The following is a 25,378-nucleotide window of genomic DNA, read 5'->3' as shown; positions in this document are numbered from 1 at the left end:
CATAACCCAGTCACAAATGACAATTATTATATGATTTTTACCTAAATAAGGTACTTATAGTATTCAGATTCATAGAGACAGAAAGTAGAATGGTTGCTAGAGATAGGGTAGGGGGGGAGGACGGGGATTAATTGTTTAATGGACAGTTTCAATTTGGCCTCCTGAGGGAAGGGGCCATGTTTTACTTTTCACTGCTGTACCCCTAGCACCTAACACACAACCTACCATGTAGTAGACACTCAGTAAATTCTTAACAAATGAATGAATAGCTCTGCAGTTTCTCAAAATCCATTATTCTGTATTCTTTGTTTTCTTAACCAGACATTGCCAGGTGGTGTATTACAGCACTCGCTTCCCAGGATCATCAACTTCCTCAGTCACTCCATTCAATTATTCTACTTGTTTCTGAAAAGAATTTTCCATAGCCATTGATGGATTGGTGGCATTTATAAGCCTATATTCTTGAATTCTTCTCATTTTTCAATCTGCCTGCAATCTTCCTCCGTGTTAATAATCAACTCTGTTTTCTATTTCTTATAAAATATATTTTAAATCTTGACAATTCCTTTTACCTTCTCCATTAAGGATATAAATACTATTATATGAAATTTACTTTAACTCACTGTGTACCTTTCTACCTACCAAAACATAGATAGTATTTGAAAGCAGGTTAGGGGTAAAGAAGTATGACATCTGTTAGAGAAAATTTAAGAAGGTAAGCAGAGATTTGAATAAAATGAGGAAGTAAGCCATGAAAAGATCTGAAAACAAAATTTTCAGAGAGAAAAGATAGTAGTAACAAAACACTTGCCATTGGAAGGTGAGTGACTAGTACAAAGATCATAAAGGAGGCCACTGTGACCTAAATGGAATGAATGATAAAAAAATTTTAAAAAAAATTGGGGATGGTGTAACTGGGTGATAAGCATTAAAGAGGGCATGTGATATGATGAGCACTGGGTGATATACTCAACAAATGAATCACTGAACATTATGTCAAAAACTAATGATGTACTATACCTTGGCTAATTGAATTTACATAAACAGAAGTAAGAAGAAAGAAGAAGAAGAAGAAGAAGAAGAAGAAGAAGAAGAAGAAGAAGAAGAAGAAGAAGAAGAAGAAGAAGAAGAAGAAGAAGAATGGTAAAGAATGGTAAAAGGTAACATCATAGATCTGCAACCAGATCCCATAAAGCTTTAAAGGCATGGTAAAGGTTATGGATTTTGATCTATGTGTGTTGGGAAGCCATTAAGGTATTTTGAGCAAAATTTTTCTAATTTACAATTTTAAAAGATCATTCTGACTATTGGGTATACAACATATGGTTAGTGGAGGAATAAAATTAAGAGGCCAATCCAATGAGGCTAGGAATGGATATGGAGACTTGTATGTAAAGGAAAATATCAAGGATAAAAGGGAACAACAGGAAATCCTGATATATAAGAATCCAAACGAATACCTGGAGCTTCAGAGAGACATCTTTAGTATAAAAGAGTGGGAGATTTATGGTCTAAAAGCAATAGCAGGGTTAGGAGGATGTGAAATACACTTCTAGAAAGTGGGGTGAGAATAACAACTTCTGTCAAGCAAAAGGCAGCAGAAGAGAAGTCTCAATTGAGAAATGGGTGTCAGTTAAGATAGGAGTTATTGGAATAAAAAATAAATATTTTCAGTAAAAAATCTGGTAGTGGGGGGCCTGGGAGGCTCAGTGGTTTAAGCCTCTGCCTTCTGCTAGGGTCATGAGCTCAAGGGTCCTAGGATCAAGCCCCGCATCAGGCTCTCTGCTTGGCAGGAAGTCTGCTTCTCCCCCTCTCTCTCTGCCTGCATCTGTGCCTACTTGTGATTTCTGTCTGTCAAATAAATAAATAAAATCTTTTTTAAAAAGTTGGTAACGGGGACGCCTGGGTGGCTCAGTGGGTTAAAGCCTCTGCCTTCAGCTCAGGTGATGATCCAAGGGTCCTGAGATTGAGGCCCACATCGGGCTCTTTGCTCAGCAGGGAGCCTGCTTTCTCCTCTCTCTCTCTGCCTGCCTCTCTGCCTACTTGTGATTTCTGTCTGTCAAATAAATAAATCTTTTTTTAAAAAAAGTTGGTAACGTAGAATGGTTTATTTTCCATGAACAGGAATTCCTGAGAGAAATGAGGGAAAACTTACGAAGGATGGGAGGATAAAGTCTAGAAAAAAGCACAGTACAGGACGAAAATAAAAAGTCAGGGGAGAATTAGGGGTACCTGGTTGGTGTAGTTGGCTAAGCATCTGACTCCTGGTTTTGGCTCAGGTTCTGATCTCATGGCTTGTGAGGTAGAGCCCTGCTCCATACTTAGTGAGTCTGCTTGGATATTCTCTCCCTCTGTCCCTTCACCCATGCATGCTCTCTTTCTCTCTCTCTCTCTCTCAAATAAATAAATCTTTTTTTTTCAAATAAATAAATCTTAAAAAAAAGAAGTGAGGGGAGGATAAAAAATAACACAAGAAACTACAATAAGGCCACTGACCAGGGGCGACACAGAGGTAAGCCCTGTAGAACATATGGCCTCACATGTCTACACAGAGGTTTATCATGAGGCTTTGATATCTGGTAGCCATTCCAAACATACTAATATCATTGGCTGACTTAACTTTTATAGTCTTCCTGGAAAAACAAAACACTAGAACAAATAAACGGGCAATCAGACTGATTCATTTCCAAAGCCCACACCTAGTGGTGGAAACAGTAACAGTGCTTGGCAAGTTGGATAATGCAGAGCTCATTTGATAGAACTGACCACAGGCTTAATTCTAGTTTATAATGTCAGATGTGTCATCCAAGTGAAAAACAATAACTGCACTTAGAATGGTTGCAAATAATAGCAAGTAGTTATAAAATCCTATATATAAAATGGGCATGCAAGAGAAAATAATATTGGAAAAATGATAAAGAAATATAGAGTGAGATAGCTACATGAGGTGAGCATTAAAGCACAAAGCAGTTTTCATGAAGTAAAGGAGTGGGTAATGATAGGAAGCAGCAAGGAAGGAATGGAAGGGTGGCTTCCACTTGAACTGTTAGCTGAGGAAGTAGTTTCCTCATGAAATGGCCAATTTAAGGTAAACAGAAAAAAAATGGAGAGAGAATATTTTGTTTTTTTTTTTCTTTCCTATGACTGTCAGCACTTGGTCCTGTATCAGGGCTCTGTATGTATAGGCACATGTAACTTACTTTCCTTTTTAACCATCAGCTTCTGAGTACTAGGGCCATGCTATGTTTAGCTCTGCATCCTGCATATATTAAAAAAATGATTGTTGTTTGTTTTTGTTTCAATTGATTGATCAATGATAGAAAACTTTTGTTCAGAGCATTTATGTCTACCATAGAACAGAGAGGGAAGACTACCAGTTTATGAGTACAACTTAACCCATAGTGAATTTTATTAACCCATAGAAAAATATGAAGGGGTGACTCAGTTTGTGACTGTATTTACAGGAATGCCCCTACAGATTTAAAAGCCACTAATAATAATAAGCTAAATTATTCCAAGATGTGAATGGAAGTTGAGTATACTATCTAATATAAAATATTATTCTAGAACATTCAAATATTTTTCAAGAAGGAAAATCTCTTTAAAAAAGATTTTACTGGGGAGGAGTCAAGATGGCAGAGAAGTAACAGGCTGAGACTATTTCAGCTAGCAGGAGATCAGCTAGATAGCTTATCTAAAGATTGCAAACACCTACAAATCCATCGGCAGATTGAAGAGAAGAAGAACAGCAATTCTGGAAACAGAAAAACAACCACTTTCTGAAAGGTAGGACTGGCGGAGACGTGAATCCAAAGCAACGGAAAGATAGACCAGGAGGGAGGGGCTGGCTCCCGGCAAGTGGCAGAGCAACAGAGCACAAAATTGGGACTTTTGAAAGTCTGTTACACTGAGGGACATCGCTCCAGAGGCTAAACCGGGGTGAAGCCCATGCGGGGTCAGCGTGGCCTCAGGTCCCACAGGGTCACAGAAGGATCGGGGGTGTCTGAGTGTCACAGAGCTTGCGGGTATTGGAACGGGGAAGCTGGCTACAGAGACAGAGCCGACAGTAAGCTCACAGCTTGGGGTTACCTTGAACAAGCCACAGGCTCGGTGAGCTCGGAGCGCGGCCGGAGGTCAGGCAGACAGGAGAAACTGGGTGCTGTTCTCTGAGGGCGCACTGAGGAGTGGGGTCCCCAGGCTCTCGGCTTCTCCGGGCCAGAGACCAGGAGGCCGCCATTTGTATTCCCGTCCTCCGGAACTCTACGGAAAGCGGTCAGGGAACAAAAGCTCCTGAAAGCAAACCCGAGCGGATTACTCAGCCCGGCCTCTGGTAAGGGTGGTGCATTTCCGGCTGGGACAAAGACACTTGAGAATCACTACAACAGGCCCCTCCCCCAGAAGATCAACAAGAAATCCAGCCAAGACCAAGCTCACCTACCAAGGAGTGCGGTTTCAATACCAAGGAGAGCAGCAGAATTCCAGAGGAGGAGAAAGGAAAGCACGGAACTCATGGCTTTCTCCCTGTGATTTTATTTTTTAGTCTTGCAGTTAATTTAATTTTTTTCTTTTTCATTTTTTTTCTTTTTTCTCGCCTTCGGGTAAAATTTTTTTTTTAATTTTTACCCTTTTCTTTTTTAATGTTTTTAACTAGTTTATCTAATATATATATATATTTTTTTTCTTATTTATATTTTTCTTCATTTCTTATTTTTTAATTCTTTTCTTTTCTTTTCTTTTTATGTATCTCTTTTTTTTTTCTTTCTTCCTTTTTTAACCTCTTTTTATCCCCTTTCTTCCGCCTCACGATTTGGGATCTCTTCTAATTTGGTTAAAGCATATTTTCCTGGGGTTGTTGCCACCCTTTTAGTATTTTCCTTGCTCCTTCATATACCCTTATCTGGACAAAATAACAAGACGGAAAAATTCAACACAAAAAAAAGAACAAGAGGCAGTACCGAAGGCTAGGGACCTAATGAATACAGACATTGATAATATGTCAGATCTAGAGTTCAGAATGACAATTCTCAAGGTTCTAGCCAGGCTCGAAAAAGGCATGGAAGATATTAGAGAAACCCTCTCCAGCCCTTTCTGGAGAAATAAAAGAACTAAAATCTAACCAAGTTGAAATTAAAAAAAGCTATTAATGAGGTGCAATCAAAAATGGAGGCTCTCACTGCTAGGATAAATGAGGCAGAAGAAAGAATTAGTGATATAGAAGACCAAATGACAGAGAATAAAGAAGCTGAGCAAAAGTGGGACAAACAGCTACTGGACCACGAGGGGAGAATTCAAGAGATAAGTGACACCATAAGACGAAATAACATTAGAATAATTGGGATTCCAGAAGAAGAAGAAAGAGAGAGGGGAGCAGAAGGTATACTGGAGAGAATTATTGGGGAGAATTTCCCCAATATGGCAAAGGGAATGAGGATCAAAATTCAGGAGGTTCAGAGAATGCCCCTCAAAATCAATAAGAATAGGCCCACACCCCGTCACCTAATAGTAAAATTTACAAGTCTCAGTGACAAAGAGAAAATCCTGAAAGCAGCCCGGGAAAAGAAGTCTGTAACATACAATGGTAAAAATATTAGATTGGCAGCTGACTTATCCACAGAGACCTATTTTCAGAGCACTAAATGAGAAAAATATGCAGCCAAGAATACTATATCCAGCTAGGCTATCATTGAAAATAGAAGGAGAGATTAAAAGCTTCCAGGACGAACAACAACTGAAAGAATTTGCAAACACCAAACCAGCTCTACAGGAAATCTTGAAAGGGGTCCTCTAAGCAAAGAGAGAGCCTACAAGTGGTAGATCAGAAAGGAACAGAGACCATATACAGTAACAGTCACCTTACAGGCAATACAATGGCACTAAATTCATATCTCTCAATAGTTACCCTGAATGTTAATGGGCTAAATGCCCCTGTCAAAAGACACAGGGTATCAGAATGGATAAAAAAAAAAACCATCTATATGTTGCCTCCAAGAAACTCATTTTAAGCCTGAATACACCTCCAGATTTAAAGTGAGGGGGTGGAAAAGAATTTACCATGCTAATGGACATCAGAAGAAAGCACGGGTGGCAATCCTTATATCAGATCAATTAGATTTTAAGCCAAAGACTATAATAAAAGTTGAGGAAGGACACTATATCATACTCAAAGGGTCTGTCCAAAAGAAGATTTAACAATTTTAAATATCTATGCCCCTAACGTGGGAGCAGCCAACTATATAAACCAATTAATAACAAAATCAAAGAAACACATCAACAATAATACAATAATAGTAGGGGACTTTAACACTCCCCTCACAGAAATGGACAGATCATTCAAGCAAAAGATCAAAAAGGAAATAAAGGCCTTAAACGACACACTGGAACAGATGGACATCACAGATATTTTCAGAACATTTCATCCCAAAGCAACAGAATACACATTCTTCTCTAGTGCACATGGAACATTCTCCAGAATAGATCACATCCTCGGTCCTAAATCAGGACTCAACCGGTATCAAAAGATTGGGATCATTCCCTGCATATTTTCAGACCATAATGCTCTAAAGCTAGAACTCAACCACAAAAGGAAATTTGGAAAGAACCCAATTACATGGAGACTAAACAGCATCCTTCTAAAGAATGAATGGGTCAACCAGGAAATTAAAGAAGAATTGAAAAAGTTCATGGAAACAAGGATAATGAAAATACAACAGTTCGAAATCTGTGGGACACAACAAAGGCAGTCCTGAGAGGAAAATATATAGTGGTACAAGCCTTTCTCAAGAAACAAGAAAGGTCTCAGGTACACATCCTAACCCTACACCTAAAGGGGCTGGAGAAAGAACAAGAAGGAAACCCTAAGCCCAGCAGGAGAAGAGAAATCATAAAGATCAGAGCAGAAATCAATGAAATAGAAACCAAAAAAAAACAATAGAGCAAATCAACAAAACTAGGAGCTGGTTCTTTGAAAGAATTAATAAAATTGATAAACCCCTGGCCAGACTTATCAAAAAGAAAAGAGAAAGGACCCAAATAAATAAAATCATGAATGAAAGAGGAGAGATCACAACTAACACCAAAGAAATACAAACTATTATAAGACCATACTATGGAGCAACTCTACGCCAACAAATTTGACAATCTGGAAGAAATGGATGCATTCCTAGAAACATATAAACTACCACAACTGAACCAGGAGGAAATAGAAAGCCAGAACAGACCCATAACCAGTAAGGAGATTGAAATAGTCATTAAAAATCTCCAAACAAACAAAAGCCCAGGGCCAGACGGCTTCCCTTGGGAATTCTACCAAACATTTAAAGAAGAACTAATTCCTATTCTCCTGAAACTGTTCCAAATAATAGAAATGGAAAGAAAACTTCCAAACTTATTTGATGAGGCCAGCATCACCTTGATCCCAAAACCAGACAAGGATCCCATCAAAAAAGAGAGCTATAGACCAATATCCTTGATGAACACAGATGCGAAAATTCTCACCAAAATACTAGCCAATAGGATTCAACAATACATTAAAAGGATTATTCACCACGACCAAGTGGGATTTATTCCAGGGCTGCAAGGTTGGTTCAACATCCGCAAATCAGTCAATGTGATACAACACATCAATAAAAGAAAGAACAGGAACCATATGATACTCTCAATAGATGCTGAAAAAGTACAGCATCCCTTCCTGATCAAAACTCTTCAAAGTGTAGGGATAGAGGGCACATACCTCAATATCATCAAAGCCATCTATGAAAAACCCACCGCAAATATCATTCTCGATTGAGAAAAACTGAAAGCTTTTCCGCTAAGGTCAGGAACACGGCAGGGATGTCCATTATCACCACTGCTATTCAACATAGTACTAGAGGTCCTAGCCTCAGCAATAAGACAACAAAAGGAAATTAAAGGCATCCAAATCAGCAAAGAAGTCAAATTATCACTCTTCACAGATGATATGATACTATATGTGGAAAACCCAAAAGACTCCACTCCAAAACTGCTAGAACTTATACAGGAATTCAGTAAAGTGTCAGGATATAAAATCAATGCACAGAAATCAGTTGCATTTCTCTACACCATCAACAAGACAGAAGAAAGAGAAATTAAGGAGTCAATCCCATTTACAATAGCACCCCAAACCATAAGATACCTAGGAATAAACCTAACCAAAGAGCCACAGAATATATACTCAGAAAACTATAAAGTACTCATGAAAGAAATTGAGGAAGACACAAAGAAATGGAAAAATGTTCCATGCTCCTGGATTGGAAGAATAAATATTGTGAAAATGTCTATGCTACCTAAAGCAATCTACACATTTAATGCAATTCCTATCAAAGTACCATCCATCTTTTTCAAAGAAATGGAACAAATAATTCTAAAATTTATATGGAACCAGAAAAGACCTCGAATAGCCAAAGGGATATTGAAAAAGAAAGCCAACGTTGGTGGCATCACAATTCCGGACTTCAAGCTCTATTACAAAGCTGTCATCATCAAGACAGCTAGGTACTGGCACAAAAACAGACACATAGATCAATGGAACAGAATAGAGAGCCCAGAAATAGACCCTCAACACTATGGTCAACTAATCTTCGACAAAGCAGGAAAGAATGTCCAATGGAAAAAAGACAGCCTCTTCAATAAATGGTGCTGGGAAAATTGGACAGCCACATGCAGAAAAATGAAATTGGACCATTTCCTTACACCACACACGAAAATATACTCAAAATGGATGAAGGACCTCAATGTGCTAAAGGAATCCATCAAAATTCTTGAGGAGAACACAGGCAGCAACCTCTTCTGCCTCAGCCGCAGCAACATCTTCCTAGGAATATCGTCCAAGGCAAGGGAAGCAAGGGCAAAAATGAACTATTGGGATTTCATCAAGATCAAAAGCTTTTGCACAGCAAAGGAAACATTTAACAAAATCAGAAGACAACTGACAGAGTGGGAGAAGATATTTGCAAATGACATATCAGATAAAGGACTAGTGTCCAGAATCTTTAAAGAACTTAGCAAACTCAACACCCAAAGAACAAATAATCTAATCAAGAAACAGGCAGAGGACATGAACAGACATTTCTGAAAGAAGACATCCAGATGGCCAACAGACACATGAAAAAGTGCTCCATATCACTCGGCATCAGGGAAATACAAATCAAAACCACAATGCGATATCACCTCACACCAGTCAGAATGGCTAAAATCAACAAGTCAGGAAATGACAGATGTTGGCGAGGATGCAGAGAAAGGGGAACCCTCCTACACTGTTGGTGGGAATGTAAGCTGGTGCAGCCACTCTGGAAAACAGCATGGAGGTTCCTCAAAATGTTGAAAATAGAACTGCCCTATGACCCAGCAATTGCACTACTGGGTATTTACCCTAAAGTTACAAACGTAGTGATCCAAAGGGGCACGTGCACCCGAATGTTTATAGCAGCAATGTCCACAATAGCCAAACTTTGGTAAGAATGTAGATGTCCATCAACAGATGAATGGATCAAGAAGATGTGGTATAGATACACAATGGAATAGTATGCAGCCATCAAAAGAAATGAAATCTTTCCATTTGCAACAACATGGATGTAACTAGAGCATATCATGCTTAGCGAAATAAGTCAAGCGGAGAAAGACAACTATTATATGATCTCCCTGATATGAGGAAGTGGTGATGCAACATGGGGGCTTAAGGGGGTAGAAGAAGAATCAATGAAACAAGATGGGATTGGGAGGGAAACAAACCATAAGTGACTCTTAATCTCACAAAACAAACTGAGGGTTGCTGGGGGGAGTGAGGTTGGGAGAAGGGGGTGGGATTATGGACATTGGGGAGGGTATGTGCTTTGGTGAGTGCTGTGAAGTGTGTAAACCTGGTGATTCACAGACCTGTACCCCTGGGGATAAAAATATATGTTTATAGAAAATTAAAAAAAGATTTTACTCATTTCTTTTCAAGAAAAAGAGAGAAAGAGAGAGTGACAGAGAGAGAGAGAGAGAGAGAGAATACAAGCAGGAGGAATAGCATGCCAAGGGAAAAGCAGGTTACCCACTGAACACGTAGAACTCAATCCCAGTACCAGGACCCTGGGATCATGACCTGAGCCAAAGACAGAGGCTTAACTGACTGAGCCACTCTGGCATCCCTCAAATATTCTTTTTTTTGTCTCTTTGACATTTTAAAAATTTAACTTTATTCTTTCAGTGTTCCAAGATTCATTAGGTTTTTTTAAAGATTTTATTTATTTGACAGACAGAGATCACAAGTAGGCAGAAAGGAAGGCAGAGAGAGAGGGGAAAGCAGGCTCCCTGCTGAGCAGAGAGCCCAATGTGGGATTTGATCCCAGGGTCCTGGAATCATGACCTGAGCCCAAGGCAGAGGCTTTAACCCACTGAGCCACCCAGGCACTCCCCCACCAAGATTCATTGTTTATGCACCACACTCAGTGCTCCATGCCATATGTACCCTCCTTAATACCCACCAAATATTCTTACAATAAGAAAAAGAGGGTAAGGATTACTGTATTTACAAGATTTAGGTAAGAATTTGACTATTTTAAAAGCAATTCTTTTTTAAAAAAATTTTTAGAGGGGGAGGGTCAGAGGGAGAGAAAGAATATTAAGCAGGATCCTTGCCCAGCATAAGCCCATGCAGGGCTCAATCTCATGACCCCTGATATCATGAATGAAGACAAAATCAAGAGTTGGATGCTTAACTGACTGAGTCACCCAGGTGCCCCTAAAAGTGGTACTAAGAATAATCTTTTTTTTTTTTAATGTAGAGGCTTATTTCTTTATTTTATTTTATTTTGTTTTTAATTTTCAAAAGTTTAATCAAAGTAACATACAGTTAAAAAAAGAAAAAAGAACTTAAAGTGGTGCCTGGGTGACTCAGTGGGTTAAGCCTCTGCCTTCTGCTTAGGTGATGATCTCAGGGTCCTGGGATCAAGTCCCACATCCTGTTCTCTGTTCAGCAGGGAGCCTGCTTCCCCGTCTCTCTGCCTGCCTCTCTGCCTACTTGTGATCTCTGTCAAATAAATAAATAAAATCTTTAAAAAAATAACTTAAAGTCTTATAATGAAAAAAAAAAAAAAACCTTACCTCTGAAAACTGCAGAAAACCCTTACCTCAATGTACTCATGTTGTCCAGCAAGTCTTAATTATTTTTAATTCTCTTAGGTGATTCACCTCATTAATGCAACCTTTCCTCCATCCTCCAATACAATTATAACAATGTTTTTAGTTTAATCAATAATCATCATTATAAATGACTATATAAATGCATCTAGCCTCCTGCCCCAGTCTAGACTAGTTTCTCTCCAAGTTTATTTGTTGCATAGCTTTCATTTTAGGACTTATGTTCACTTATTTCCCCTGTTGGTACTTTCTTTTCTGGATCCAGCATTCTTGTCTTTTATATTCTATTTTTTTTGTTTTAATAGAACATATCTTCTAGTATCTTCCTAAGGTGGAGTGCATGGGAAATTCCTGAAATCTTAGCAGTCTGAAAATGGCTACTGTACCTCTTTGCTTAATTGATAATTTGGCTAGGCACAGGATTTTAGGTTGAAAAGCACTTGGCCCTCAGATTTATGAGATTTACTACTCTGCTGTTTTCCATCATCCAGTATACTTGAGAAGTCTGATGACATTCTGTAACCATTCTTTTGCAAAAACAAAACAAAACACAAACACTTATTTTAAGAATCTTTTTAGAATATCATTTCGTCTCTGCTTTTCTGAAATTTCATGATGATGTGGCTTTATGTGGGCCTATGAAGTCACTTTCAATCTGGAGGCTTATGTATTTATGTTTATAAAAATGTATTAGTTCCTTGTTAATTTCCTTCATTCCTTTTTCTCTGTTCACTCAATCTGCAGCTTCTGTGTTGGCTTATTTCCTGGATTCATCACTAAGTCTCTTACCTTTTCTTTTATATTCTGTTTTGTTTTGTTTGGTTTTTTCATTTTGCTTTTTCAATTTGGGAAATTTTCCTCAGTTTATTTTCCCATCTCTCTATTAATTTCTTCATTTTGCCATTTCTTTTTAATTTCAAGAGCTCTTCCTTATTCTCCAATTTCCTTTATTTTTTATGTTTATTTGAGTAAATTTATTCAAAATTCTCCCAAACTGTATATATTTTTGGCAACATGATTTGTCAAAATCTGCAAGAGATTATTAAAATATATACTATTGTTTTGGTTTTATTGAGATCTTGAATTTCTGAGAGTTTAGATCTTGTGTTTCCCAGCTTTATTGCTTGGTGCATAAAGTGGCCTAATTGTAGCTTCTTTGTGCATTGTATATTTCATCATGCTATAACGGATATGACCAATTTAAGGCTTATGTTTGTAAGTTACATTTTAACTGATATTAAGAGTGGCACTTTTTAACTTTTGTTTGGTTTTTATGTGCCTGATTTGGTAGCAAATGCCTATCTCTTTATTTTAATAGTCTTTGTTCTTTCATTTTAGATATTAACTTTTGAATTTAAGGTACTCTGAGACTACTTCTCTGGCTGTTTTGTTGAGCCATTTTGATGAGATACAATAGAATGTAAAAGGGTCTTCTATTGTCCAAAGGCAATCTGACTTCCTTTTATATTAGTATCTTATTGTTTTATGGATGTATTTATAAATATAAAATATAGAATTTTATTTAATTCCCTAAATTATCCCTGTTTCTTCCACGATGAGTTTTTACAAAAACTCTGAGATCTTGACTACTCTGTACACAGATTTTAACCAATATCCCTAGCTGCTTTATTCTCTGCTATACCAAGCACCTCCAACCCTGAGTTTCTTTAGGGTTCTATCTTACTGTAGCTTAATAGATTAGTTCTTATTCTCTTTCCACATTCATTCTTCTAAAAAATGTACTAAAATCTCTCGTTTGACTGAAATCCCTTCTCCAGTTTTCCTGGTGCTTATTTATACCTATTTTATTTCTTTACTCTTATTTTAGTGGGATTGTCAGAGGAAGCAGTGATAAACACATGTAGTTGATCCTCAGAAGCCCACAGTTCATCTATTTTTCAGAATGTAATTATAAGGTAGTCATTTGTCTTCATTTGTAAGGGAGGGTGTTTTTTCCCATCTATTCCGTCTTTTCCTTTCATTTATAATCTCTCCTCTAACATTTTTTCTAATCTCCAATCATAATACATCTCAGAAATAAATTTTTAAATCACTTATACTAGTTTTAAATCTATTCTAGCTTTATAAATCAAATAAGGTTTAATGTTTCTCTAAAGTAGGAAAAAACCAAACTGAGTTTAGTTATCAATTAGATAGCAATTTAATTGGTATAGATTAATTTGCTATAGATAAATTAGATACCAATATTTCTTATTTTCAAAGCACTTCATTTTTTTTCTGTGGGTCAGCAGTTCTCAGTGTTAGTTCCTTTACATTGTAAAAGTATAGAAAAAGTAGAGCACCCTCACACTAAAGATCCATTGTTCTGTGTTCTGTAGCTTTTGTTTTCTTTTTCCAAATCTCAAAATTGTATTCTTTTAGATAATTTAAATGGATTGACAATGGAGAGGGACTAAAGAAAAAGACTGATATCACCATTTTTGAAGAAGAGTTTAAATGATTCTTTTTGTCCATTTTTTATTTTCAGCATTCCTTGGAATTGGAGAAATGGTCATCATTTTTGACATCCGAAGTCTCATATTAATCTATTCTAGTTCTCTCTCTGCCTTCAAACCATTCCTGTACCTCTTCTTAGCCATAAAAAAAAGTCCACTGCAGTTTTCAAAAGACGTACATAACAGCCTTTCAGATATCTGAAATTAGATAGATTATTCCCTTCAGATATGTGTCCCTTCTCCATTATAGTAACCAAACTGGAACAGTATGCTTCAAACATGGCTAAACCAGTATAGAATAAAAAGGGCTTATTATCTCACTTGTTCTAGGTAATTCTTAACCCACACTCAAATTAATTTGGCTTTTTGAAAGTTATACCAGATACAAGGCTTATATTAAATTTTGTTTTTCTCTATATCTCAGTGTCCTATTTATAATGGGAAATTATTATTAAGTTTCACTATCCGGGACACCTGGGTGGCTCAGTTGGTTAAGCAGCTGCCTTCAGCTCAGATCATGATCCCAGCATCCTGGGATCGAGTCCCACATCGGGCTCCTTGCTCTGCAGGGAGCCTGCTTCTCCCTCTGCCTCGCCTTCCACTCTGTCTGCCTGTGCTCGCTCTCACTCTCTCTCTCTCTGACAAATAAATAAATAAAATCTTTAAAAAAAAAGTTTCACTATCAAGAATTAATGTTTTTTTGTATCTATGTATAAGAATTTGTTTGATTCAGCTAATGTTAATATCTTGTTTTCAGCCTGTTCTCTCAAACTTTAGAAATTCTTTTTGATTCGTAATTCAGAAGATAATCTTCTCCAACCAACATTCATTAATGTCAACTTACAAATTTGAATTATTGATGACAACATGTAAGAGGAAGGGATCAAAGATGAACCCCTATGGGCTATTCACAGGAACATCCATTCAGGTTGACACTGATTCATCAATCAATTCTATTTGACTTTAATTAGCCAACCAATGACATCAGCCCAATTGGACTATTTTTTTTCACCTGTTGTTTCTTCTTCATGAAGAATGAATAAAATAATAAAAAATAAAAGTAGTTAGATGTCTTTTTTTTTAAAGATTTTATTTATTTATTTGACAGACAGAGATCACAAGTAGGCAGAGAGGCAGGCAGAGAGAGAGAGAGAGAGAGAAGCAGGCTTCCTGCGGAGCAGAGAGCCCGATGCAGGGCTCGATCCCAGGACCCTGAGATCATGACCCGAGCCAAAGGCAGCAGCCCAAACCACTGAGCCACCCAGGCGCCCCAAAGTAGTTAGATGTCTTGACAAAGTCTATGATATTCCCTGGTCTACCAGTCTAATAAACTTTTAATGCAATTTTTTAAGGCTAGTTTGGCACAATTTCTTCTTAGTGGATTCATGCTAGATATCAGTAAATAGTGTTAATTGCTCGTAAAACATCTGTTTAATAATATATTCTAGAAAACTTTCATTTTAATATGTCAGAGTAAGGATATATTTTCTTCCTTTTCCTCTCTAGAACAAAGTAAAAACTATAAGAATAAGGAAAATGGAGAAAAATCAAACTCCAGTTTTGATGAAATGTGAAAGCATTTTTAACACTGATCCCAAAAAGTAAGGACTTCCAAAGGCAGAAAAAATTGGATCAGAGTATAGAAGACACTGGGGATGTCTCTTACTCTGGAATTCAGACCAGAATAGAATTTTAGGAACAGAGTCCTAAAAGATGCATGGCATAACCTGAGTGAGGAAACAAATGACCCCATTCTGAAACAAAATCAGTCTTCATACTGGTAGTGAGAACAACCTGAAACGTTGGTTGACCACCATATAGTGGCAGAGGAGGTGGAGACTAGAATAATTAAATGATATAATACTACACATACATGCATACACATACAAACACACACTGACACCTCTGAACCATAGATAGAAGACTTTCCCATGAGCAAGGAAAACTTCTTGATAGCTAGAAGCAGAAACAAAACTACAAGGAGGAGTACTCCTAAGAATTTTATAGATAACAGATGATGCTCAAATTAATTAGCCTCAATTACTCAGTACTGTCCTACTCATTCTCTCAGTCCCTCCCCAAAATGATACTGTCACACATTGCAGGGCTAGTAAAGAATTCCCCTAATGCAACTTCATGTAATAATTGAAAACCAAAAAAAAAAAAAAGGTACTAATGCAAAATATGTTGCAAAAAGGGGGGAAATTACCAATAAAGAATTGTGGAACAACATGAAAAAGCAAACATAAAAAACATAAAAAATATGCCAAATTATATGCCAATTATAAAATTAATATAAGGAAAAATAATACTACCACAAAAATGAAGGTGAATAGGCACTGGTAAAAATGGTCAGAGACAGAGAAGACAGGCTTGAGAAAAATGAGCAAAGTGAAACTGAAAATAACAGTTAAAAATTATTAGAGAAAAACAATAGATATGGAAGACAAAGAAAGCTCTATGATTATATATATATATATATATATAATTCTGTGCTTTTAGGAAGAGAACAGAACACAGATACATTTTAGGAATGCTTTCTTAGAGCTTTCCTAAAACAAAGACTATTGTGAATCTATAGGCTTCTTCTCAAACTATTCTAAAAGAAATAGAAATGGGAGGAAAATTTCCAAATTCATTCCATGAGGCCAATATTACCCCAATTCCAAAACCAGACAAAGCCTTCATTATAAAAGAGAACTATAGGTCAATATTCCAGATGAACAGGGATGCAAAAATTCTCAATAAAATACTAGCAAATCAAATCCAACAGTACATTAAAAGTATCATTCACCAAAATCAAGTGGGATTTATTCTGGTGCTATAAGGATGGTTTAATATTTGTAAACCAATCAAATGTGATACAACACATTAATAAAATAAAGGATAAGAACCATGTATTCCTTTCAATAGACGCCAAAAAGTATCTGACAAAGTACAACATCAATTCATGATAAAATCCCTGAACAAAGTGGAGATAGAGAGAACATACCTCAACATTATTAAAGGCCACATATGAAAAGTCCACAACAAACATCATCCTCAGTGGGGAAAAACTGAGAGCTTTTCCTCTATGGTCAGGGAAAAGACAGGGATATCCATTCTTGCCACTGTAATTTAACATAGTACTGGAAGTCCTAGCCTAAGCATTTAGACAGCAAAAAGAAATAAACCCAAAGACTCCACCAAAAATATCACTAGAGCTGATAAAAGAATTCAGTAAAGATATAGGATACAAAATCAATATATAAAATCTGTTGTACTTCTATACACTAATAGTGAAGCAGCAGAAAGAGAAATCAAGGAATCAATCCCATTTACTATTGTACCCCCAAACCATACTATACCTAGGAATAAACCTAATTGAAGAAGTAAAATAGGTGGGAAGTTGGGGTACCAGGTGGTGGGTTTTATAGAGGGCACAGATTGCATGGAGCACTGGGTGTGGTGAAAAAATAATGAATACTGTTTTTCTGAAAATAAATAAATTAATTTAAAAAAAGAAGAGGTAAAATATCTGTACTCTGAGAACTATAAAATGATGATGAAAAAAATTGAAGATGACACAAAGAAATGGAAAAATATTACATATTTATGGATTGGAAGAACAATTGTTTTTTTTTTAAAGATTTATGTATTTATTTGACAGAGAGAAATCACAAGTAGATGGAGAGGCAGGCAGAGAGAGAGAGGGAAGCAGGCTCCCTGCTGAGCAAAGAGCCCGATGCGGGACTCAATCCCAGGACCCTGAGATTGTGACCTGAGCAGAAGGCAGCGGCTTAACCCACTGAGCCACCCAGGTGCCCCCGGAAGAACAGAATTGTTAAAAGTTATATACCATCCAAAGCCATCTATACACTTTATGACATCCCTATCAAAATACAAACAGTATTTTTCATAGCACTAGAACAAACCATCCTAAATTTTATATGGAACCACAAAAGACCCTGAATACCCAAAGCAATCTTGAAAAATAAAAACATATCTAGAGGCATCACAATTCCAGATTTCAAGTTATATTACAAAGCCTTGGTCATTAAGACAGTATGGTACTGGCAAAGAAAGAAAGAAAGAAAGAAAAGAAAGAAAGAAAGAAAGAAAGAAAGAAAGAAAGAAAGAAAGAAAAAGAGAAGAGAAAAGAAAAAAAGAAAGAAACAAACAAACATAGTTCAGTGGAACAGAAATGAATCCACAACTATATGGTCAGTTCATCTTTGACAAGGCAGGAAAGAATATCCAATGGAAAAAAAGATAATCTTCTCAACAAATGGTTTTAGGAAAATTGGACAACAACATGCAAAGGAATGAAACTGGATCACTTTCTTACACTATACACAAAAATAAATTCAAAATGGATGAAAGACCTAAATGTGAGACAAGAAATCATCAAATTGCTAGAGAACACAGGAAGCAACCTTTTTGATCTAGGCCATAGTAACTTCTTACTAAATATTTCTCCTGAGGCAAAGGAAACAAATCAAAAATAGAACTTCCCTATGACCCTGCAATTGCACTCCTGGGTATTTACTCCAAAGATACAGATGTAGTGAAAAGAAGGGCCATCTGTACCCCAATGTTTATAGCAGCAATGGCCACGGTCACCAAACTGTGGAAAGAACCAAGACACCCTTCAACGGACGAATGGATAAGGAAGATGTGGCCCATATACACTATGGAGTATTATGCCTCCATCAGAAAGGACGAATACCCAACTTTTGTAGCAACATGGGCGGGACTGGAAGAGATTATGCTGAGTGAAATAAGTCAACAGAGAGAGTCAATTATCATATGGTTTCACTTATTTGTGGAGCATAACAAATAGCATGGAGGACATGGGGAGATAGAGAGGAGAAGGGTGTTGGGGTAAATTGGAAGGGGAGGTGAACCATGAGAGACTATGGACTCTGAAAAAGAATCTGAGGGTTTTGAAGGGGTGGGGGGTGGGAGGTTGGGGTACCAGGTGGTGGGTATTATAGAGGGCACGGATGGCATGGAGCACTGGGTGTGGTGCAAAAATAATGGATACTGTTATGCTGAAAATAAACAAAAAATAAATTTTAAAAAAAGGAAACAAAAGCAAAAATGAACTATTGGGACTTCATCAAAATAAATAGCTTCTGTACAGCAAAGGAAACAACACAACTAAACGGCACCCTACAGAATGGGAGAAGATATTTGCAAATGACATATCTGATAATGGGCTAGTATCCAAAATCTATAAAGAACTTATCAAACCCAATACAAAAACAAATAATCCAGTTAAGAAGTGGGCAGAGGACATGAATAGACACTTTTCCAAAGAAGACATCCAGATGGCTAAGAGACACATGAAAAGATGTTCAACATCACTCATTATCAGGGAAATACAATCAATACCACAATGAGATATCACCTCACACCTGTCAGAATAGCTTAAATTAATAAAGCAGGAAACAACAGATGTTGGGGAGAATGGAGAAAAGAGAACCCTCTCACACTATTCATGGGAATACAAACTGGTGCATCCATTGTGGAAAACAGCATGGAGATACTTCAGAAAGTTAAAAATAGAACTACCTTATGATCCAGCAACTTCACTACTAGGTATTTATGCAAAGGACACAAAAATACTGATTGTAAGGGATACATGCACCCCCAATGTTTATAGCAGCAATGTCCACAAGAGTCAAATTATGTAAAGAGCCCAAATGTTCACCAACTTATGAATGGATAAAGAAGTTGTGGTATATATACACAATGGAATATCTCTGAGCAATAATAAAATAACAAAATCTTGACATTTGCAATGATGTGGATGTAGCTAGAGAATATTATGCTAAGCAAAATAAGTCAATAGAGAAAGACAATTATCATATTGTTTCCCTTGTGCAGAATTTAAGAAACTAACCAGAGGATCATGGGGGAAGGGAGGGAAAAATAAAATGAGGTGAAATCAGAGAGGGAGACAAACCATAAGAGACTCTGAACTAAGGAAATAAACTGAGAGTTGCAGGAGGGGAGGGGGAATGGGGTACCTGGGTGATGGGCATTAAGGAGGGCATGTGATATAATGAGCACTATTATATGAACAGATGAATAACTGAACTCTATATTAGAAACTAATGATACACTAAATGTTAAATAATTAAATTTAAAAATGTTTAAAAAAAGAAGTGATATACAATGGAATATTACTGAGCCATAAAAAGAACAAAATCTTGACATTTACAATGATGTGGTTGGAGCTGGAGTGTAGTATGCTACATGAAATAGTCAGAGAAAGGCAAATACCATGATTTAACTCATATGTGGAATGTAAGAAACAAAACAAATGAACACAAGGTGGGGAAGAGAGGCAAACCATAAAACAGATACTCAGCTATAGAGAACAAACTGATGGTTACCGGAAGGAAGGTAAGGTGAGGTGTGGGTTAGATGGGTGACAGTCATTAAGAAGGGTACTTGTGATGAACACTGGGTGTTGTATGTAAGTGATTAAGTGATAAATCCCTAAATTGTACACCCAAAACTAATATTACACTGTAGTCAACAAACTGGAATTTAAATAAATACTTGGGAAAAAAAACCCTGCATGGAGTCCTAGGAAAAAATTCATACAGATAGATCAAGATATATCCTTGAAAAGAAACTAGAATTTATAAATAAAAGATACATTTGTATGGGCTTCTAGGCCATAAAATCAAGTCCTCCATTGTGTAAGAGACTCTCAGGCAGGTTTTAAATTTCTTCATAACAGGGTCTCTTGGGTGGCTCAGTTGGTTAAGAATCTGGCTTGGGCTCTGGTCATGATCTCAGGGTTTGGGTACTGAACCATGCATCAGGCTCTGTGTTCAGTGGTGAGCTTGCTTCTCCCTCTCCCCCTGCCCCTACCCCATCCTCTCTCTCTCTCTCTCTCAAATAAATAAAGAGAATCTTTAAAAACAATTCCTCATAGCAAAAAAAAAAAAAAAATCTTCATAGCAACAGTGATAGACGTGAGTATAGCAATCAATGTCTATATGGACATCAGAGAGAGAATAGGACCCATGAATTATACAACAGCACAACTACAATTCAAGTATAAATAATTGACAGATAATTCTATACATGTAATATCGTAGGAAATATTGTTCCCATGATCCTTAAAAAATATTCTAGATGATAGCCTTAAGGTAACTAAGCAATGAAAGGAAAAATGGGCCATCTTTACAAAATAGTCCTTTTATCCATTTAAATGTAGAAATACACATAATTGACTATAGGTATTATGGCTGGCTCCATAAAAACATGTAAATCCTGTAAGCCTTGACAACACAATAATAGTTTGACAATGCAGAAATAGCATAATAAATAAAAGTTAGGAAATTACAAGGACAGAGGTGAGAGGTAAGGTAAGTATACTAATTTCCCTGTTTTGTAGTGTGTGAGGGGTCAATAGACCTTGTTCATAGATGACAAATCAAGTATTAGATGGATTAATATATTTTAAGGATACAAAGGTAACAACTATGCTAAGTATAATAATAATATCAACCCAAAATTTCCTATGATAGATATAATAGTAGAAATATGTTTATTTCTTCATAATTTATACCAAGGACTTAATAAATTCTATCTAAGTAGTGAAAATCTAGTCTAAAATTTTGCCAACTCACCAGTCTGTATTCTATGAAATATATCTTTTCCTCCAGTTTGAAAATCTTCATTATCTTTTCTCTTCTCCATGATTCTTCATAGTACTGGAATGGTTCTGGGACCACATCTGCCAGTTCTTTTTAGCATCTTTGGATAGTCTTCATCTAGATCTAGAGATCTGAACTCTTTTAAAGCAGCCAAGGACAATAATCTTGATTTCACAGTATTTATGTTTTATTCCTACCATCTCTAGTTGGCTTATTGTTTTTTTTTTTTCCTCCTTCCCATCTCTCAACCAATCCAACTAACATTTATTCAGCTTTTACTATGAATCAGGTGCTGTGCAAGAATACTGGCTAGTTAAGAAGATGATGTAGACAAGCCCCTGCCCTCAAAATGTTCAGTCTAATGAGGAGGCAGATAAACAACTCTAATACAAATACAAGATTATAATAATAGGAGCACACTTCTCCTACCACAGGAAAAGCTAAAACTATCCAGATGATTCTTGGAAAGGTTCTATGGAGAAAATATCATTTAATCTGTGTTTTGAAGAATAAACTGGGAAAAAAAAAGAATGAGTAGATCTTCACAAGGCAGGAAAAAAAAAGAATAGTTTAGGTAGAGAATAAAAAGTTAAGCAGAGACCCAGAAGGAACAATGATCACTTTAGTTTGAATGTAGTGGGAATATACTGAAAAGTGAAGTGCAGAATTGGCCCTAGAGACTGTGCACTTTTCTGGATGGCTTTATAAGTAAAATGTGTTCTCCATGATTCTAGCAGTATCATACTTAGGGTCAGTTCCTCATCACAAGACATCAACCCTCCATGATACAAACCCTCTTTCTTTTGCCCCCAGCAAACACTCCACATTGCCAAGAAGCACTCCAGTTGAGAATTGGATTGATGACCCCAGTGAATAGCACACAGCCTTGGCCAGTTCCCACAGGCTGCAGGCTGCCCACTCCTGGTTCCAATACAGTTCTCTCAGGGAGTGCTTCCCAGCCCCCACCCTTGCTGTAGCTCACCTTCATCTCCAGCGCCTCTGGCACCTTCTTGCCTTCCCAAGCCCAACTCCGCTTGGTGAAGTAGTTAACAGTGGCAAATTCAATCAGCGCAGAAAATACAAAGGCATAACAGACGGCTATGAACCAATCCATGGCCGTCGCGTATGCCACTTTAGGTAAGGAGTTTCTGGCACTGATACTCAAAGTGGTCATGGTGAGAACAGTGGTGACACCTGGGGAGAGAGAAGATGAGAACAAGTTGCCATTAGAAGATATTTAGAACATATATGATGAGATCAGCAACTTTGACTTATGAAGAAGAGCTATACCGCACTCAAAATGGTCCCTTTAAAGTAAACACAGAGAATATCAACATGGGATGGTTCTACCTAGTAATTACCCCATCCCAGTTATCTCAGGAATAAGAATCTCTAGTAAGGCACTTCTAAAAGTTCTTCTCTAGTGGTGCCTGGTTGTCTCAGTCGTTAAACATCTGCCTTCGGCTCAGGTCATGATTCCAGGGTCCTGAGATTGAGCCCTGCATTGGGCTTCCTGCCCAGTGGGAAGCCTGCTTCTCCCTCTCCCACTTCCCCTGCTTGTGTTCCCTTTCTCACTGTCTCTCTCTGGCAAATAAATAAATAAATAAATTTCTTAAAAAATGAAAATTCTCCTCTAGCCTCTACTTAAATGTTTCCATTAAAGAGCAGGTAATCTACTTCATGGTAAGAACAATTTTTAATTAGAAAAACCTTACTTTCTGAGCTGCAACCTGCCTTCCTCTAACTCCCAGCCCACTAACTGATCTCAGAGTTCTTTCTCTGAAACACAGGAAAGAGAAGCCTGCTCCCTCCTTTCCAGAACAGGACTTTAGAGAGTTGGAGAACATGGGGATGACTCCTGATGAGTCTGTTAATCTCCAGAATGGACATGGCCACTTCTCTTGTTTCTCATCCTTCCCCATTCTGGTAGTTCTCTTCTGAACAGCCCAAAACCTGAATCAAAGACTCAGGATTTTCACTTCTCTTACTGTAGACAGTACTCTGCTAACACTGCAATAAGCCATTGTAGAAAATGGTACTTTAACCATATCACAGTCCAGGTCCTATTGAGCTTTGTGGACAACCAAAGCTATTTCAATATCTGTTTCTTTGAATTTTTGTCAAACTAGAGCTTGCTTTTAGATCAACTGATTATTTTTATTGGTGATGCTATTAAACTAAATTTAAGACTTCCATTTATTCACTTTTAAATTCTATTAAAACTATTTTTTCTACTCTGTATTGTAGATATACATATGAGCTATAGTGTTGTGGTTAATGATATAAGCTTTGAAATTAGATTGAAAATAGACTGAAATTCTGGCAATTACACTTACTAGCAATATACCTAGAACAAGGAGATTTACCCCCACTAAGCCTGTTTTATTATGTGTAAAATGTGTGATTATACCAGACCCAGAAATTTGTTGGGGGATCCAATGAGATGATGTTTATAAAGCCCATAGCACCATATATGACAGAGAGTAAACACTCAAGAAATAGTAGCTTCCATAATTAACATTTCTTTTATTTTTACTATTAATGAGAAGAGTGTCATAATTAGATAATTAATTATAGTGGTATAATTATAAACATATTTTAAGTAACATTATAATAATAATTTTATCATTGTTAGCAAAAGTATTCTAGCCTCAAATAGCTACACTAGAAATTAAAAGTCCTGGACTCTGCCACTTACTTGCTTCGTATCTTGGGTAATTTGTTTCATTTTTCTATGCCTCCATTCTCCCCATCTATGAATATTTTCTATAGTCTCTATACCCTAGAATTTTGACAAGGCAGTTGTTGTACCCAAAGACATCCAGACTTCAGGAAGAGGGAGTAGTCAGACCCTCTTTCTGAGTGTTGGAATGCTCAAGAGGATGGAGAATGTGAGTCTGGATCAAGTAGGGGCATGGAAAGTAGTCCTGATGTGGTGAGATACGTAGAAAAGGAAGCAGAATGGCCAAGTTAAGCTGGCAGAGTAGTAGGGGGACCATGAAATTGCCTTGTCCTTCAAATACAACTAGACCAACATTTAACTATTTTATTTTTTTTAAGATTTTATTTATTTATTTGACAAACAGAGATTACAAGTAGGCAGAGAGGCAGGCAGAGAGAGGAGGAAGCAGGCTCTCTGCTCAGCAGAGAGCCCGATGTGGGGCTCGATCCCAGGACCCTGGCATCATGACCTGAGCCGAAGGCAGAGGCTTTAAACCACTGAGCCACCCAGGCGCCCCATATTTAACTATTTTAAACGATGAGGAAGATGAGCTGAGGACTAAGGAAACAATATACACAGTTGGAGGAAGAGAGGTGGCACACATGAGACTTATCTTTTTTTTTTAAGATTTTATTTCTATATCTGACAGACAGAGATCACAAGTAGGCAGACAGGCAGGCAGAGAGAGAGGGGAAGCAGGCTCCCCACTGAGCAGAGTCCAATGTGGGACTTGATCCCAGGACCCCAAGATCATGACCCAAGCTGAAGGCAGAGGCTTAACCCACTGAGCCACCCAGGTACCCCAAGAGACTTATCTTGACAAATCAAAGCACAGCTACATAAAGGTCCAAACACTCTCCACTACAAGCAAGTGGGAACTCTGTAGAGGAAGGACCAGTGGGAAAGAGCAGGCAAAACACAACAGCAGAGTGTACACACCATACACCAGAAACACTTCCTAAAGGTTTTGTTGTTGTTGTTATAGTTTTTGCTAGTTTCTTTTTTCTATCCTCCTTTCTCTTCTGCATATAATGACTAGGCAGAGGAATTCAACCCCTCAAAAAACAAAAACAAAAGCAAAAAACAGGAGGTAATACTGCCATGGATTTCATCAAAAAGGTTTGAAGTGGTGGGAGGGTGGGAGGTTGGGGTACCAGGTGGTGGGTATTATAGAGGGCACGGATTGCATGGAGCACTGGATGTAGTGAAAAAATAATGAATACTGTTTTTCTGAAAATAAATTAATTAATTTAAAAAAGGATATAAGTAATATGTCTGGACTAGAATTTAAAATAATGATTATAAAGATAGTAGTTGTGCTTGGAAAAAGCATAAGAGACACTAGAAAATCCCCTATTATAGAAATATAGAAATAAAAGAACTAAAATCAATGGGGTCAA

The 25,378-nt window shown here is 37.3% G+C and overlaps 1 protein-coding gene across 2 annotated transcripts in view; it reads right to left on the bottom strand.

Annotated features, from left to right (window-relative positions):
* Positions 1–25,378, bottom strand: part of GABRA3 (gamma-aminobutyric acid type A receptor subunit alpha3) — a 393,257-nt gene that overhangs the window by 8,472 nt on the left and 359,407 nt on the right. For both annotated transcript variants that reach the window (XM_004776653.2, XM_013047929.2), the window contains one exon: positions 22,239–22,450. In XM_004776653.2, the coding sequence (XP_004776710.1) occupies positions 22,239–22,450 (212 nt within the window). The remainder of the gene's footprint in view (positions 1–22,238; positions 22,451–25,378) is intronic.

The sequence above is a fragment of the Mustela putorius genome, unplaced genomic scaffold, assembly GCF_011764305.1.
Source record: "Mustela putorius furo isolate JIRA1106 unplaced genomic scaffold, ASM1176430v1.1 tig00003899_pilon_pilon_pilon, whole genome shotgun sequence".
NCBI lineage: Eukaryota > Metazoa > Chordata > Mammalia > Carnivora > Mustelidae > Mustela > Mustela putorius.
Note: the sequence above shows the minus strand (reverse complement) of the source record. Positions and strands in the feature narration are given on the sequence as shown.